Source organism: Canis aureus, chromosome 15 (genome assembly GCF_053574225.1).
Source record: "Canis aureus isolate CA01 chromosome 15, VMU_Caureus_v.1.0, whole genome shotgun sequence".
NCBI lineage: Eukaryota > Metazoa > Chordata > Mammalia > Carnivora > Canidae > Canis > Canis aureus.
This window is the reverse complement of record NC_135625.1, coordinates 196,695-210,645: the sequence shown is the minus strand read 5'-3', so window position 1 is coordinate 210,645 and position 13,951 is coordinate 196,695. Positions and strand designations below refer to the sequence as shown.

Here is a 13,951-nt window from a genome sequence, read left to right as displayed (position 1 = left end):
CTGAGTCTGCTTTGCCCGTGGGCCCGAAGCGACATCTCACGGGTTCTCTGCAGCAACATCGCTTCCTTCCTAGCCATGGCTTTTTCCAAGTTATCGATTGTTTATGTTTTTTTTTTTTTTTAAAGAAGATTGAAAAGGGAAAGACGGCTGAGCCGTCCCCGTAACTCGTGCACAGTGGAGAACCCGAGTGCTGCTGCTGTTTAGCTGCTCAGATACCCTGGGGCACCCCGAGGTCAGACACTGCACACTCGGGGGCGGGCATAAATCCCTGCGGGGGCCACCAGGGGCGAAGGTGCTACGGGGTGGAGCACCCCCAGTTTCGTCTCAGTCGGCGGCTAGAGCACAACTGCCAGGTATGTGAATAATTTTAAATGTTTGAAAAATCAATTTGTGCGGTGAATGCCTCTCTCTGCCTCTGAATTTCACGGGGAACGCCTCTCGAGGGGGCGGCTGCTGTGTAAAATTCCCTGTTAGAGGGAACCTCCGCTAACGATGCCCGAGGGCCAAGGTTCCAGACGTCCCTCGTCTACACGCTAATCCTCCAGCCTGGCCCGGCCGCTCGGCAGCTCTCAGGCCCCGGCCTCGCGTGTGGGTGAGAGACGGACACTCGCAGGTGTGTCTGCAGCCTGGGCATCCCCCCGCCCCCGGCGGCTCTGGGGCCTCCGCACCTGTTGTAGCCGATGGGCTTGTGATTGCACGGCTCCCACGCGTTGGACCCCGCCACGCAGCAGTCCACGTAGTAGCCGAGCAGGTCCTCCTCGTGCTTGGGCCTGTCCCACTGCACCACGACCGACGTCCTTGTGTTCCGTGATGCCAGCACCCGGCCCGGCGCCGAGGGGACCGCTGCGCAGGGGAGACGCAGCGTCAGAGTCCCTGGAGCTGCACCAGAGCCCCTGAAGCCCTTGGTCCGCAGGGCATGGCACCCCGAAATCTGGACGGGGAGAGAAGAGCAGGGGAAGGGGCGGGAGCAGCCCCGGGGCTGGGGCGGGAGCTGCCGGGCCGTCCCAAGTCCCACCTGACCCACACACAGGGAATTACAACCCCGCAATCTCCTGCCCCCGCCCCCCAGAAACACCCAAGAGCATCCTCTCCTGACACACGTGCTTTGGCTGACAGGGTAGGAGCGATTTCAAGGAAATAAGACACATTTCTATCAGACTGGCCGGAAATCCGTAAGGAGACTCAAAATGCAATCATGACTGGACCCTGATCTTCGCCCCAGGGCGATTCAGAATTCCTGTCCTTCCTGCGTGGCGTCTGCGGAGCAGGACCTTGAAGCCCAGCGGGCAAGAAACCCCAGTGGGATCGGGGGTTTTCAAAAAGCGACCAAAGCCTAACAGCACTTCAGCATTCATTCATTTCATGAAAATTGGATGGAACTTTGGAGGGACCCCGGCGGCCGAGACACGGCGGCGACTTCTCCGTCTCTCGTCAACTGAACTCTTAAGGCAGCTTGAAGTCTGACTCTGATCCGTCTGGTGTCTTTCTGGGCACGAGGGACGGCATCTGAGGCCCCGTGCGCGGGCCTGGCCACCGCCCCACCCGCGGCCGCTCGCCGAGGCGCCGGCACTCACCAATGGTGTCCTGAGCCTGGATGGGGGCGGTGATCTCCGACGGCTCGCTCAGGCCGTGCTTATTGGCCGACAGGACCCGGAACACGTAGGGCTTGCCCTCGGCGAGGTCGAAGACGGCGTACCGCGGGGAGCGCACGGCCGTCTGCGCGTTGACCCGCTGCCAGCTCCCGCTCCCGACCACGGACTGCAAAGGGACGCAGGCGGCGCTGGCGGGGGCCCGGAACCCCCCGCACGCCAGCACGCCGCCGCCAGGGACGCCCGGGCACCAAAGCACACCCCAGGCCCTCGACAAATCTTTCCCGGATTGTATGAAAAGGGAAGCCCGTTTGGAAACACAGGTAAGAGGTTACTGGAAGCTGGAAAGGCTTACGGCCGGGTCGTGACCTCAGGGTCCTGGGTGCGAGTCCCGCCTGGGGCTCTGCGCTCAGCAAAGAGTCTGCTGCTCCCTCAGCCCCTCCCCCCGCCCACTCTCTCTCTTTCTTCCAAATAAATAAATAAGTCTTTGAAAAATGAATTAATTAATTAGAGCTCTCACATTTTGCAGCTATTACTGTGTTAATAGGGTGACAGCGATGTAAATAACCCGCAGGAGATCCACCGCCCCATCTCAACAGGATCCACGCTGGGCCACGGGTCCCGCCAGTCCTCCCCGGGCTTAGCAGGACGTGCCATGCTCCCTCCCGGGGCTCCTGCTGGGCCTTGTCAGGACTTCTGGCACCGAAGGAGCGCCCCAGACGGCCTGGGCGTCAGTGGCATGGGAGATGCCCGCCCGGCCTGCCCAGCATCACTGCCCCCGTGGCCTGGGAGCCCTGGACCCGCGGCTCCGCTCAGGCTGCCCCCGCGGTGGCCTGGCCTCGTCCACGCCAGCGTGTTCCGTGCCCCAGCCCCACAGCCGCTCCCCACAGCAGGCAGCAGCTGGTGAAGCAGACGAGCCCCCGGTGACTGACCCGGTCGTCTGTTCAGAAGCGTCCCTGGGCCCTGGTGGCAGATGGACAGGGACCTGCCTCCGCAGAGGCCGCAGGAAACCCCGGCCCACGGCGACCGCCCGCGTCTGGACCACCCCTTGTGCTCTCAGGACCCGAGGACCGACGGGACCACCCAGACTAGAGTGAGCCCTGCACCCCGCAGCACGTGGCCTGGCGTCCCCGGAAGGGCGTCCTCGGGCACAGGTGTGGGCCAGGGGGGTGAGGGGGGCAGTGCGCCTTGGGGCCTGCTGGGCACACCTCACGTTTCCGTGCCTGCCCTGCACGCTCCCGCAGCTGCAGAGTTCCCGCCTGCGCCCTACACACAGGTGACCCCCCTGCGGGTGACGACGCTGCAGGTGACCCCCCTGCAGGTGACAACCGTGCGGGTGACCCCCCTGAGCGTGACCCTGCGGGTGATGACCCTCGGGTAACGACCCTGCGGGTGACGACCCTACAGGTGACCCCCTGAAGGTGACGACCCTGCGGGTGACCCCACTGAAGGTGACCCCCCTGCAGGTGATGAGCCTGCAAGTGACCCCCTTGCAGGTAACGACCCTGTGGATGACCCCACTGAGCATGACCCTGCAGGTGATGACCCTGTGGGTGATGACCCTGCAGGTGACCCCCCTGAAGGCGACGATCCTGTGGATGACCTCCTGAGCGTGACCCTGTAGGTGACAACCCTGCAGGTGACGACCCTGCGGGTGACCCCCCTGAGGGTGACCTCCCTGCAGGTGACCCTGGGAGGTCACAGGTGCGGATGGGCGCAGCCCCACCCGGCAGCCAGTCGCTCCCGGGCCTAGAGCGCAGGGCGGACCACAGCGGGGGCGTCCCAGCGAGCAGGAAGGACGCGTGTGCGGCTGTGCGTGTGCCTGTGTTCACGGTGCCCCCGGAGTGAATCCCTGCACGAACCCGCCCCCAAGTGGCCGCGGCTTACTACAGACCCCGCCCTCCCCCCCAGCCCCCTGCTCCCTGTGCCCCGAACCTCAGATCCCCCGTCGTGGTGCATTCGCCAGAGCCCGGGACGTGAGGTGCCCCTTGCTCACACGAGGGCAGCAACCCCGCAGCGGGACGCTGTGCCCTGACGGCCAGGTGCGGGACAGGACAGGGCACCCCCCCAGCTCCACAGCAAGTAACGGGGGCCCGGTCTGTGCGACGCCCTAACAGACGCTCGTGTTTGGAGCACACGGGTGGCCCAGTGACAAGTCCCAGGGGGACCTGCAGCTTCGGACCACGGGTGCGCACGGTACCTTCTCGATGAAATACATCAGCGGCTCCTTGCCCCGGGGGGCGGGGGGGTCCCAGCTGAGCACCACGTAGGTTCTGCTGATCTCCGACACGTGCACGTTGGTGGGAGGCCCCGGGACCTGGACGTCGCCTGCAGGAGCCGTGCACTCAGTCAGCGCGGGCCCAGGTGGCTCCCAGCTCCGGCCGCACCGAGCCCCGCGCTCCTCCCAGGCCGCAAGGAACCGCCGCGCCAGCCCCGGCCTTCGCCGCGTTTCTATTCTGGGACAGCAACCAAACCATCTCCCCAGCCTCGGATAACGCACGGGCTAAGATCCCCTAACTACTTTTGTTTCTAGTATAAGCCAGTTCATTAAAAAAAGTGGGGGGAGGAGGTGTCCAATCCAAAAATCTTCCAGAGTTTCAGCTGGAAGGGGAGGTGGGAAAATTAACACAGAGAAACAGGAGATTTAGCCAGAAATGGGGCTCTGGCTGTGCTGGGAATCTGCGCAGAGAAGGTCTTGGGTGCGCTCTGCAGGACGGAGCCTTCTGGAACCCGATGATCCTTCCTCTAATGCCCTCTCGGGTTACGCTCCTCACGCCGTGCCCTACAGCGCGGAAACCCTACGCCCACTTCCAAGGCACGTGGTTCTTCCCTCCACGGGTGGGTCGGTGCCACGTGCCCGAGCCCTGAAATCTACACCTTCACGTCGGAGACTCTGGAGTGAGGTCAACAAGCTTTCTGCAAATAAGGAGGCCGGGATATCCGCGTTCAGAGGCGTCCGCTAGACGCACATCTTGTTTTAAAAGGACTTAAGGTGTCAGGGGCGGTAAGTTTGGATACAAGAGTGTTTCCGGAGAGGTGGAGGTTCTCCAGACCGCAGTCCCTGCGGCAGTGATACAAAATGTTACGAGCTTCCAATTAGATTAGCACATGATTAAAATGGTTTGAACGTCCCCGGGACTTCTCTGAGCCCTTCTCAATATCCTATTGCTCCCTCAGGACTGTGCTGCCGGCAAGGAACTGACCAGCGCAAACACGCCGGGGTTGCATTTCGCGGAGTCCTGTTACAGAGGGCATCCCATTTTACAGGCGCAGGGACCCGGGCGGCCTTATCTAGGAGCATTCTGGCAAGTGGGTCGGGTTTCAAACAAGGAGTCAGGGTGTCTGTGCCGCAAAGTGCCACCAGGGCCAGGTGGAGCGGGGCCTCGGGACACCCCACAGGCCTGCTCGGTCGGGCCCGAGAGCTGCACACTCGCCTGCAGAGATCCCGACACAGGCCCCGCAGAGAGAAGCCGCAGGGAGGTCGGCCCCGGGGGATGCACCGCTGAACCCTGGCTTCCTTCAGGGGCCCCGGAGGGTGCAGGAAGCAAACCCAGGGACCTGAGGGGGGCCAGGCAGGCGGCGAAGGCAGGGAGAACCCGGGAGCACCTGCACACAGAGCTGCCCTCCACGCCCTTCCAGGTCTGAGCCACCTTCAGACCCGGCATGTAGCTCCCAGGCCCAGAGAAAATGGAACAAAAAGCATATTTCATTTGACGCTGGGGAAGAAGGAAGAGCCCAGTTTTTGTCTGCAGGGAATCCCTGGCTGGGGTCAAGTCCTGGAGCCTCTGGAGACCACCCTGGGCCACACAGCAGCAGGAGCGCTGGAGACGTGCAGATGACCTCAACCTCGGACAGAGAGGAGAGGGTTCGGGGGGCCCCGGGGGCCGAGCGGACGCCAGGGAGGTGACAGGAGCTCTTACCAACCCTCCTAGCAGCGGAGACGAGAGCAGGGACCGAGACGCAACTGAAAGCAAACCAAGGAGCACCTGCACGGTGCAGCGGTGGAGCTCAGGTCGTGATCCCAGGGTCATGGGATGCGGCCCTGCGTCAGGCTCCGTGCTCAGCTCTCCGAGGGATTCAGTCTCTGAGATCCTCCCCCTCTCCCTCTGCTCCTCTCAAATAAATATTAAATATATATATATATATAAAGTATTTTTTTAAAAAGGAAAAGGAAGAAAGAAACAAAGAAAGCAAGCCAAGATGAGAGGACAGTCCAAATGCATCACCCTGGGGTACCGGGGGCCACTAAGTGATGGGTACAGGGGCGGGGTGCTCTGCTTCAGGACCACGAAGTCTCCCTGGAGCCCTGTGAGTCGCATCCCTATGGGACGAGGACGGAGCTCAGGGAGCTGCAGGGCTCTCCCAGGATCCCCGGGCTGTGGAACAGGGGCCTGGGCCTCGGTCCCCCATTTGCAAGTCCTGCCTTTTGTTCCACCCACCCAAGGACACCGCAGCCTCCACGGGCTGCCAGCAGGTTTTCCTCTAAGTCCATGAGACACGAACTCTATTTGGGATTTTCAGAATCTTCGAGGTGACAGAGCTTAGGAGAATGCAGGTGTGTAGACGAGCGCGTGATTCCTCGACCCCTGAGCAACCGGACCTGTACTTAGCGGAAGGGATCTGCACCCGCCGGCTCTGGCCAGGCCCGGGACAGGGCGTGCATTTCTCAAGGGACCAACTCAAGAAAGGCTGGACAAGTTGGATGCTATTAAGAGGAGAGCACTGGCAGATTAAACCGTTTGAGGAAGACTTGAAAATTAAACTGGTTAGAAAAACTGAGCAAAAAAATAAAAATAAATTTTTTAAAAAACCCTGTAAAATAGCAGAGGAGCAGATTTTTTAACCAACAGATTTTTTTAACCGTTGTTTTTCATTAAAACAAACGGCATTTGCTAGCTCTTTTCTAGCTCAAACAGGAAACAGACGGGTCTCCAGGAAGGAAGGACGTCAGGGTGGCGACCGGGAGACCCTCCTAACTGCACCTGTTGGGGCCCAGAAGTGGGCTGAACGGGGCAGGGAATCCGTCTCTACGGATTGTCATTGAATTAGAAAAGGTGTTTGTTGTGCAAATTGAGTAAAATAAACCCTCGATCTCTGCAAAGCAGAGCAGGTCCCCGGAGCCCCACTTCTTCCCGGGTCTGCCCAGGCCTCGGGACCAGCCAGGACGCCGTGTGCACAGCCTCGCCCCAGTGTGCGTCTCCAGCCGCCTGGCCTCTGGGTGTCCTGGCCTCTGCGCAAGCGGAGCCTCAGCAGCGTGACCGTGAGGCAGCCCCACCCGAGAATGCATCCCGGGCCCCAGGGAGCCAGACAACCTGCCTCCTTATCAGAGGAAACGCAAGCAGAAACGCGACACGGGGCGTCCGTGACTTCCCTGCAGCTGGAAATGGGATCTGTCGTGTCTGTGAACTACGCTTCCGTCGCATCGACTGGAACGCTAGGTCTTTTCCAATGTGCCGTGGATACGACAGATGAAGACCTGTCCTCCCCAGCAGGGCACGCGCTCCCGCGGCCCCGTCCGCCGGCGGCCCTAGTGTGCAACGTGTGCCTCCTCGTTGGGGTGATTTTATTTGAACGTCCAGAGGCCCACGCAGCAGAGCTCGGGTAGTCCCCTCCTCACGGACCCCATCCACCCCGGAGGTGACAGAGGGAACGTCCTTCTTTCTCGTGTCAAACACGCCTATTCATTCAGGCCCGTCTGCTACGAGACCACGGCGTCCACGCTGAGCAGAGCCAGATATTATTCAAATAACGACATTTCAGCCCGTTATCTAGAAGTCACAGTGAGTCACCCTTTCCTGAATTATTTCTGTTACTTATTAATTAACCGGGCATCCTCCCCGATTTCTATGTCTGGAAGTGGAGGAGCTAAGGAAGACTAAATATGGTGGAGAAGGACGTGTTCTCGAGATGTTAGAGAAGAGCCGCTACAGGTGCAGAAGAGCCGGTGTCTGGGGACCGTCTGGGGGCAAATAGGAAGATCAACCACTGAACCCCTGAGTCCTCAGCTCTCCGGGGAAAGCGCTTGGGACCTCAGGAGGGTTTTTTTTACGTATATTTTTTGAGGTCCACAGCAGTTTTAAAGGAGAGCTTCAAAGTCCACCTCCTGGGGCACTAGCTCCAAATCCATGTTTCTTAATTTCCAACCAGTTCGTTGTCCCCCGTGAACTCTCATTGCATACGTCTGTTTAAAATCTTCGGCTTTCCGAGTAATCGCGCTAAGTTCCCCTCCTCAACGAGCCGACCCTCTGCCATCCCCGAACGGAGCAGCAAAGAGAAGGGCTCATAAAACCCAGCCTAAGTGGGGGAAGTGCGAACTTTCGGGCCAGGGATACTGGCAGGAGGAACTCAGTCCACTTCTGCTAAAATGCTAGAGATGAGATGTTCGCTTCAAAAGAAAACCTGAACCCGTCCTCTGCTCACGGAGCCTCAGAGAAAGGACCCAGCCTCGGCCGGAGGCAAGGGCTCCGGGCAGCGTGGACGTCCCTGTGCGGCCCCCGGAGGACGCAGATCCCTCGTGGAGGCGATGAAGCCACATGCAGGACCCCGGGGCCGACCCTCCCTCAACCTGCCTCGCTCCTGTTGCAGGCGTGACCCGCGGCCCCGTGTGTACGCGCGTGGCGGTCCCCACCCGCTGGGTCTTGCGTCTGCCGCTCTGGCCTCCGACCACCATCCCGCATCCCCGGGGCATGCAGCAGGGCCACTCACCCTCAAGGTCGTCCTGATAGATCACGATTTCTTTATCCCCCTCCAAGTGGACCGCTGCGGAGAGAAAGGCTGATGCGGACTTTGGCATCCAAAGGTCCCCTAAGAAAGCCCCAGTTTCCCTGAGTGTGTGCGTGATCCAAACCCCCCGTAGGTGATGATCACACCACACCCCAACTCCAAAGACACCAGGGTGGATGTCCTGACGCGGTGCTCCTCGGAGCTGTGTCCGGGCACAAAAGGCCCCGCGGGTAAGGAAAACGTCGCGGCTCGCTTCACACCACAACCAAGGGGCCGATCCCTCTCGGGAATCTGCGTCACGTGAAAGTGTCATTCGGGACCCAAGTGGCTCGGTGTCAAAGCTTTCTGAGTCTCATTACGTGTTGAGATTCTATCACCAACGGACCAGGAAAATTCTAATTCTGAACCCATCTGGCTGGAGTCCGGCCAAGAGCACCAGGAAATGTGGTGAGCCGGCCTGGCCGTGCCCACTCCTAACGCGGCTCCGCGCACGGACGGCCGCAGGGAAAGGGCGCCGAGCCACCCTCAGCCTCCAAAGACGTTCTTCGGACCCGTACACGGCTGAGTGCGGAAGAGAAAGAGCCCACCGCGTGATCCGAGGCCCGGAGTCCGCGCCACCTACCTTGCAACCTCCTGAGGTCAACGGGGTCGAGGGCAGCCACGGCCTCGGACACCCTGGACGGCCGGCTGATGCCTGCGCTGTTGAGCGCCCTCACGCGGAACACGTAAGACCTGCCTTCGAAAAGTCCAGTCACAGGGTATTTGCAGATTTTCACGGGCGCGTCATTGCACTGAACCCAGTTGTCCGTTCCCACTTCACATCTTCAGATAAAAGAGGAAGAACGACAAATACGTCAGCCTGATGGAGACACACAGGCCTCTGCGTGCACCGTACACACACCGCGTGGACGGAAAGCGACCGTAACGGGAAACGACCCCGAGGGATGGTGGAGATCAACACGGTTGAAGCTCTAGGTTTCTATAAGCAGCAGCATAAACTCTAAAGACAGCGCTATTTAGGAAACGTCAAATATATCTATTTGTATATTTAAAAGCCTTATAATTCATAGCTTGAAGGTCGCTCCCCGCCTTCAGCTATATTTAGCCAAAATATCCTCCAAGGTCCCATGAGATGCACTCGGGATGGTCCTTTTTCCAAGTTACAGGCAAAATCGGCAGGTGCCCTGAGCTCCCCGCGCGCCCGACGCACAGGCACAGGCGGCCTCCCTGCCTGCCCCCTGCGGGCGCCCCTGGGCCGCGCCCGAGGATCCCAATCTCTCCCAACGCCGGCTCGGTCCGTTCTTCCCAGCACGTCTCACGTGGAACTTGGGGGTCTTTTGAAAACATTAAGTCCTGACCGGACACCTGGAGACGCAGACGAGATCAGGCTCCACTATTCCCAGGTTGAGAACTTTCGGCACCAGAAGGTCATGTCAGATCCCCAGGAGAACAGGGCAAGCTCAGGGGAATCAGCTCTGAGCCAGGGCTGCGCATGCGCCTTAGAAAGAACCCGCGCCCTCTCTCTCCGGATTATTCGGGACTTTTGTGCACATTCGCGACCGACCTGTGCCAACCGGCTACGGCAGGACGTGGTCAGCGCCGAGTCTGGCCGCGGGACACCCCCCACCCGGGCTGCGGCAGGGCAGGAGGGCGAGCAGGGGCAGCAGGGGCAGCCGGCGCCCCCTCCCGAACGTCCTGTGGTGATCCTCTTGTTCAAGGAAGGAGGGAGGGGAACGGATCACTACTGAGAAGGGCCATGAAATCGTTTTTGCCAAATGGCTGGAAAATTTTTCAAAAGCCCCAGGAAAACAGAAAATAAATGGCCTTGTTTTGATGGTTGTTTTTTTTTAAATCCAAGGTAAACCCTGACCAATGCATCCCTCATATCTGACCTTAGCATCCCCCAAATATCATCCTGATGGCAAACATTGTACCCAAACAAGACCAGCGTGATGCCAAAGGGCAGCCAGACTCCGTTGATTTTTCTGAAATAAACACCTTATTTTACTGTGCTTTATACATACGGCATCCTAAACCCCTCCCCCGAGCCACCGTCCCGTGCCCCAGTCTCCCCCCCCCCCCCCCCGTTTCTCACGTCTGAACTCATTTTCTCTGACGACCACTTCCCTCGGTGGTCGGACTGCGTAATTGGGGCATAAATGGTACGTCCAGTAAATTCACTGGCTCTGCGTGGTTTCCTCCCAGGCCCTGAGCGCCGTGCCAAGGAGCGGAACGTGAGGGGTTTAACGATGACCCACACTGACGTCAGTAACTCAAAGGTAAATTCCAGTATTGTATGTTTTGAAATGTCAGCGTTTTGGGTTTTTTTTTTTTTTTTTTTTGCTTGGAAGCAACAACACCTAATTTAATGAAGAATGGACCTTGGGTACGCACGGGCCAATCTTCCCAGCGGTGCGTCTGTATTGCCCATTTTCTCCTCCTCTAGAGGGAGAAGCGGGACCGAACGCCCCCCAGAACCCGGAACCAGGGTTCAACGCGCCTGGAGAAGCTGGAGGGGACCCAGCGCTGGGTGTCGAACTGGCGAATGAAGACAACACCGAGAAAGCTACCCTCCCCGGCCCTGCCACTTGGGACGGGTCCAACACCCCGGAGCGCCAAAGAACCGGAGTGAGGAACCTGATCTCGTCAACGACAGAGTCACGAACTTGAGTCCAGACAAATATCCAAGCGAGCGGGTTCACGTGCCAACCCTGACTTCAGGGACGTCTCCGGCCCTGGAAGGGGGCAGCGGGCACCCACCGGTCAATGAAGTAGCCGATGACGGGGCTCTCGGTGGTCGTGTTGGGCGGCTTCCAGGTCACGATGACGTAATCGCGGTTTGCATCGTGGCACTGCAGGTCCATGGGCGCGCCCGGGGCCCCGGTGACCAGCGGGTCAGCGTCTGCAGTGGCGGGAGCACAGACAAGGCCTGCGGCGGCGCCGAGAGGCCTGCTGCCTGCGTCTCTAACTCAGGCTACCTCCTCGACCCCGGACGACCCTCTGCTTAACCCTCGCGTCCCCGTGACTCGACGACGAGAAGCGAACGCGTGTCTGAGCTCTGAAAGCCAAGACGTTCCATCCTCCATAAAACACTCAAGTCTACGATTTTTCATGATCGATCCCAAAATTGAAGGTCACGTAACGTCACGTCAACTGACCGAAGAAATGAGGGTGACGTGGCCTTTCTAACGCCTGAGAAATATCACCTTAGACTCGTCTGTCCTTCGGGGTTTTGCACCGGCCGGGCCCCTACGGCCCTGCACCCCGTGAGCCCGTCCGAGACCAGGCTGCAGGAAGCACTGCTTTCCGCCGCGCGTCACAGGGCGCAGAAGGCCGGCCCGGCTCCTCGGAAGGCGGCCTGGCCGCACCTTTGACCCCAATGCACCCTGCGGTCGCCCCGTGACCATGAGCACGGCACACCTCGTTCCGTTCTCCTCCGCGTATTAAAAGCTAGGGCTTCCCTGACATGGAGCCACAGGTGATCTTTCTCAAGCATCACGGAGCCCCATGTGCGTTATCGTCCCCCCTGCGGCTGAGCGAGCCCCGGCAGCTTCACCACGTTGCACCCGTTGCATCTTTATGGGGCGAAACATCTTGCCAGAGGGCGTAGGCGGAGAACGGAAGGGACGCTCAACGCCAACCTGATACACGGGGAGAGACTTGCGGGAGGTTCTAGAACCCGGGCCTGCAAGCTCGTGCTGTCTCGCGGGGGCAGGGAGGGCGAGTGCGTATGTTTTGCATTTGTTCCTTTATCTTTTCCTCTAAGTTATAATAGTCCCTCTTCTAGCTCTGGTTCAACGCGTGACCCCGCCCCCCTCCCCCTCCTCCCCCCCCCCTCCGCGCCCTCCCCCACCTCGCACCTCGGACAAACAGGAAGGCGCTGTGCTCACTGACGCCCCCTCTGGACACAATCCTCAAGGTGTAGAGGCCCTCGTCGTCCTTGTTCAGGTGGCTGAAGGACAGGGACGCCTGGCCCTCCCCGAAGAACATCTTGGCCCACCTGGACTCCTTCACCAGCACATCTGAAAGAGCGGTCGCCGCACGGTCACCCCGCACCTGCGGGCCCGACGCCGACGAGGGAAGCTTCAGCTCCGAGACAGGGGCAGGCGCGCCGTGGGCCACTCCGTGGGGAAGGCGTCCGCAGGCCAGCACACGCTCAGCGACCGCAGCCACAGGCACAGCATGTCTCTGCTCGTGGGGTCGGCGGCCGGCCGGGCCCACCTGCCTGCCCGGGGCCACCCCCCTGGGCCCCCGCCTCTGCCCTGTGCCGACAGCCCGCCGGGTGCCGTCGCCACCAACAGCGGAGGACCCCCAAGGCTCCCAGCAGCCCCACGGGCGCCCGGAAGACGAGCCAGCCCGGAAGGCGGGGAGCCAGGGGCAGCCGACGGACGAGGGGCGACCACCGCGCCCTCCGGGGCTACGTCCAGGGTCGGAGAGGGCGGACAGATGCCCCGCGTCCCTCCCGCAGGAGCGCAGACCGGACGTCAGCCCGAGGCCTGGGGCGGGTGCGCTGTCTGGGTGCCCAGCACGCTGGGGCCACGCGGGAGGGAGCAGGTGCCTGAGGGCGATGTCACCCGAGAACATGCCCAGCGGGGAAGGAATAGAGCAGCGCCCGGCCGAGCGCGGTGCGGAGCCCTGCAGCTCGCAGCATCACGGCCTCTGTCGCCGAGACACGGCTTGGCACCGGGGCACACGTGGATGCGCCTTCCCGGGTTAGCATGAACGCTCGGCGCCGACACGCCCTCTACAGCCAAGGGGTGGCCCCGATTGCTCGGTGAACGACATCATAACTTGGAGCTTTTTGCCATAAAAACCACGTCCATGTAAGGAAAGTGTCGTGTTTGATTGTCGTGCCCGGCACTGCACCTCCAGGCTCGGGCCACGCGGGTCCCAGACCGTGACTTTCCCCACACGGCACCTCGGAGGCAAAGCAGAAGGTGCAGAGGCGTCGGGAAAGCAGACCCCTGGAGGTGCTTTACCAGGTTCTCGCCTTCCCGAGGATCAGCCCAGGCCCACGGCGCAGCCAAGGACGCCAGACGTAAATCGGGGCGCACCGGGCAGCCAAGTCCCGTCCCAGCGCGTCCCAGCCCAGGAAGGACAGACAGACGACAGGCCACGGGCTCGGAGTGCAGACGACGGCTCCCGAGGCCTCGGGGAACGGGGTCCGCGGCGCCTGTACCTCGACCCCCAGCCTGGGGCGTGGGGAGCAGGGGGGGGCAGGGCGAGGCGGGGGGTCGGGGCGAGTTGGGGGATCAGGGCAAGGCGGGGGGGGCAGGGCGAGACGGGGAGTCATGGCAAGGTGGGGGGGTTGGGGCAAGATGGGGCGGGTCAAGGCGAGGTGGGGGGTCAGGGCGAGATGGGGGGTCAGGGCGAGATGGGGGGTCAGGGCGAGGTGGGGGGTCAGGGTGAGATGGGGGGTCAGGGCGAGGCGGGGGGTCAGGGCGAGATGGGGGGTCAGGGTGAGATGGGGGGTCAGGGTGAGATGGGGGGTCAGGGTGAGGCAGGGGGGTTCAGGGGGAGGTGGGGCGCCAGCCAGGGCGGGGTGAGACGCGGGTCCCCGCACAGCCTGCGGCCCTGGCCCTGCCCGGGCACCTGCCGCCCTCTGCAGCGGGTCACACACCCAAGGCAACGTGCAGCCG

At 61.2% G+C, this 13,951-nt stretch overlaps 1 protein-coding gene across 3 annotated transcripts in view; it reads right to left on the bottom strand.

Moving 5' to 3' along the window:
- The window catches only part of LOC144284206 (myomesin-2), a 50,986-nt gene that overhangs the window by 20,347 nt on the left and 16,688 nt on the right, over positions 1-13,951 (bottom strand). For all 3 annotated transcript variants that reach the window (XM_077848525.1, XM_077848524.1, XM_077848526.1), the window contains 7 exons: positions 12,173-12,334; positions 11,073-11,214; positions 8,935-9,134; positions 8,295-8,348; positions 3,790-3,917; positions 1,575-1,758; positions 669-843 (listed from right to left, as the gene is read on the bottom strand). In XM_077848525.1, coding sequence (XP_077704651.1) covers positions 669-843; positions 1,575-1,758; positions 3,790-3,917; positions 8,295-8,348; positions 8,935-9,134; positions 11,073-11,214; positions 12,173-12,334 — 1,045 coding nt within the window. The remainder of the gene's footprint in view (positions 1-668; positions 844-1,574; positions 1,759-3,789; positions 3,918-8,294; positions 8,349-8,934; positions 9,135-11,072; positions 11,215-12,172; positions 12,335-13,951) is intronic.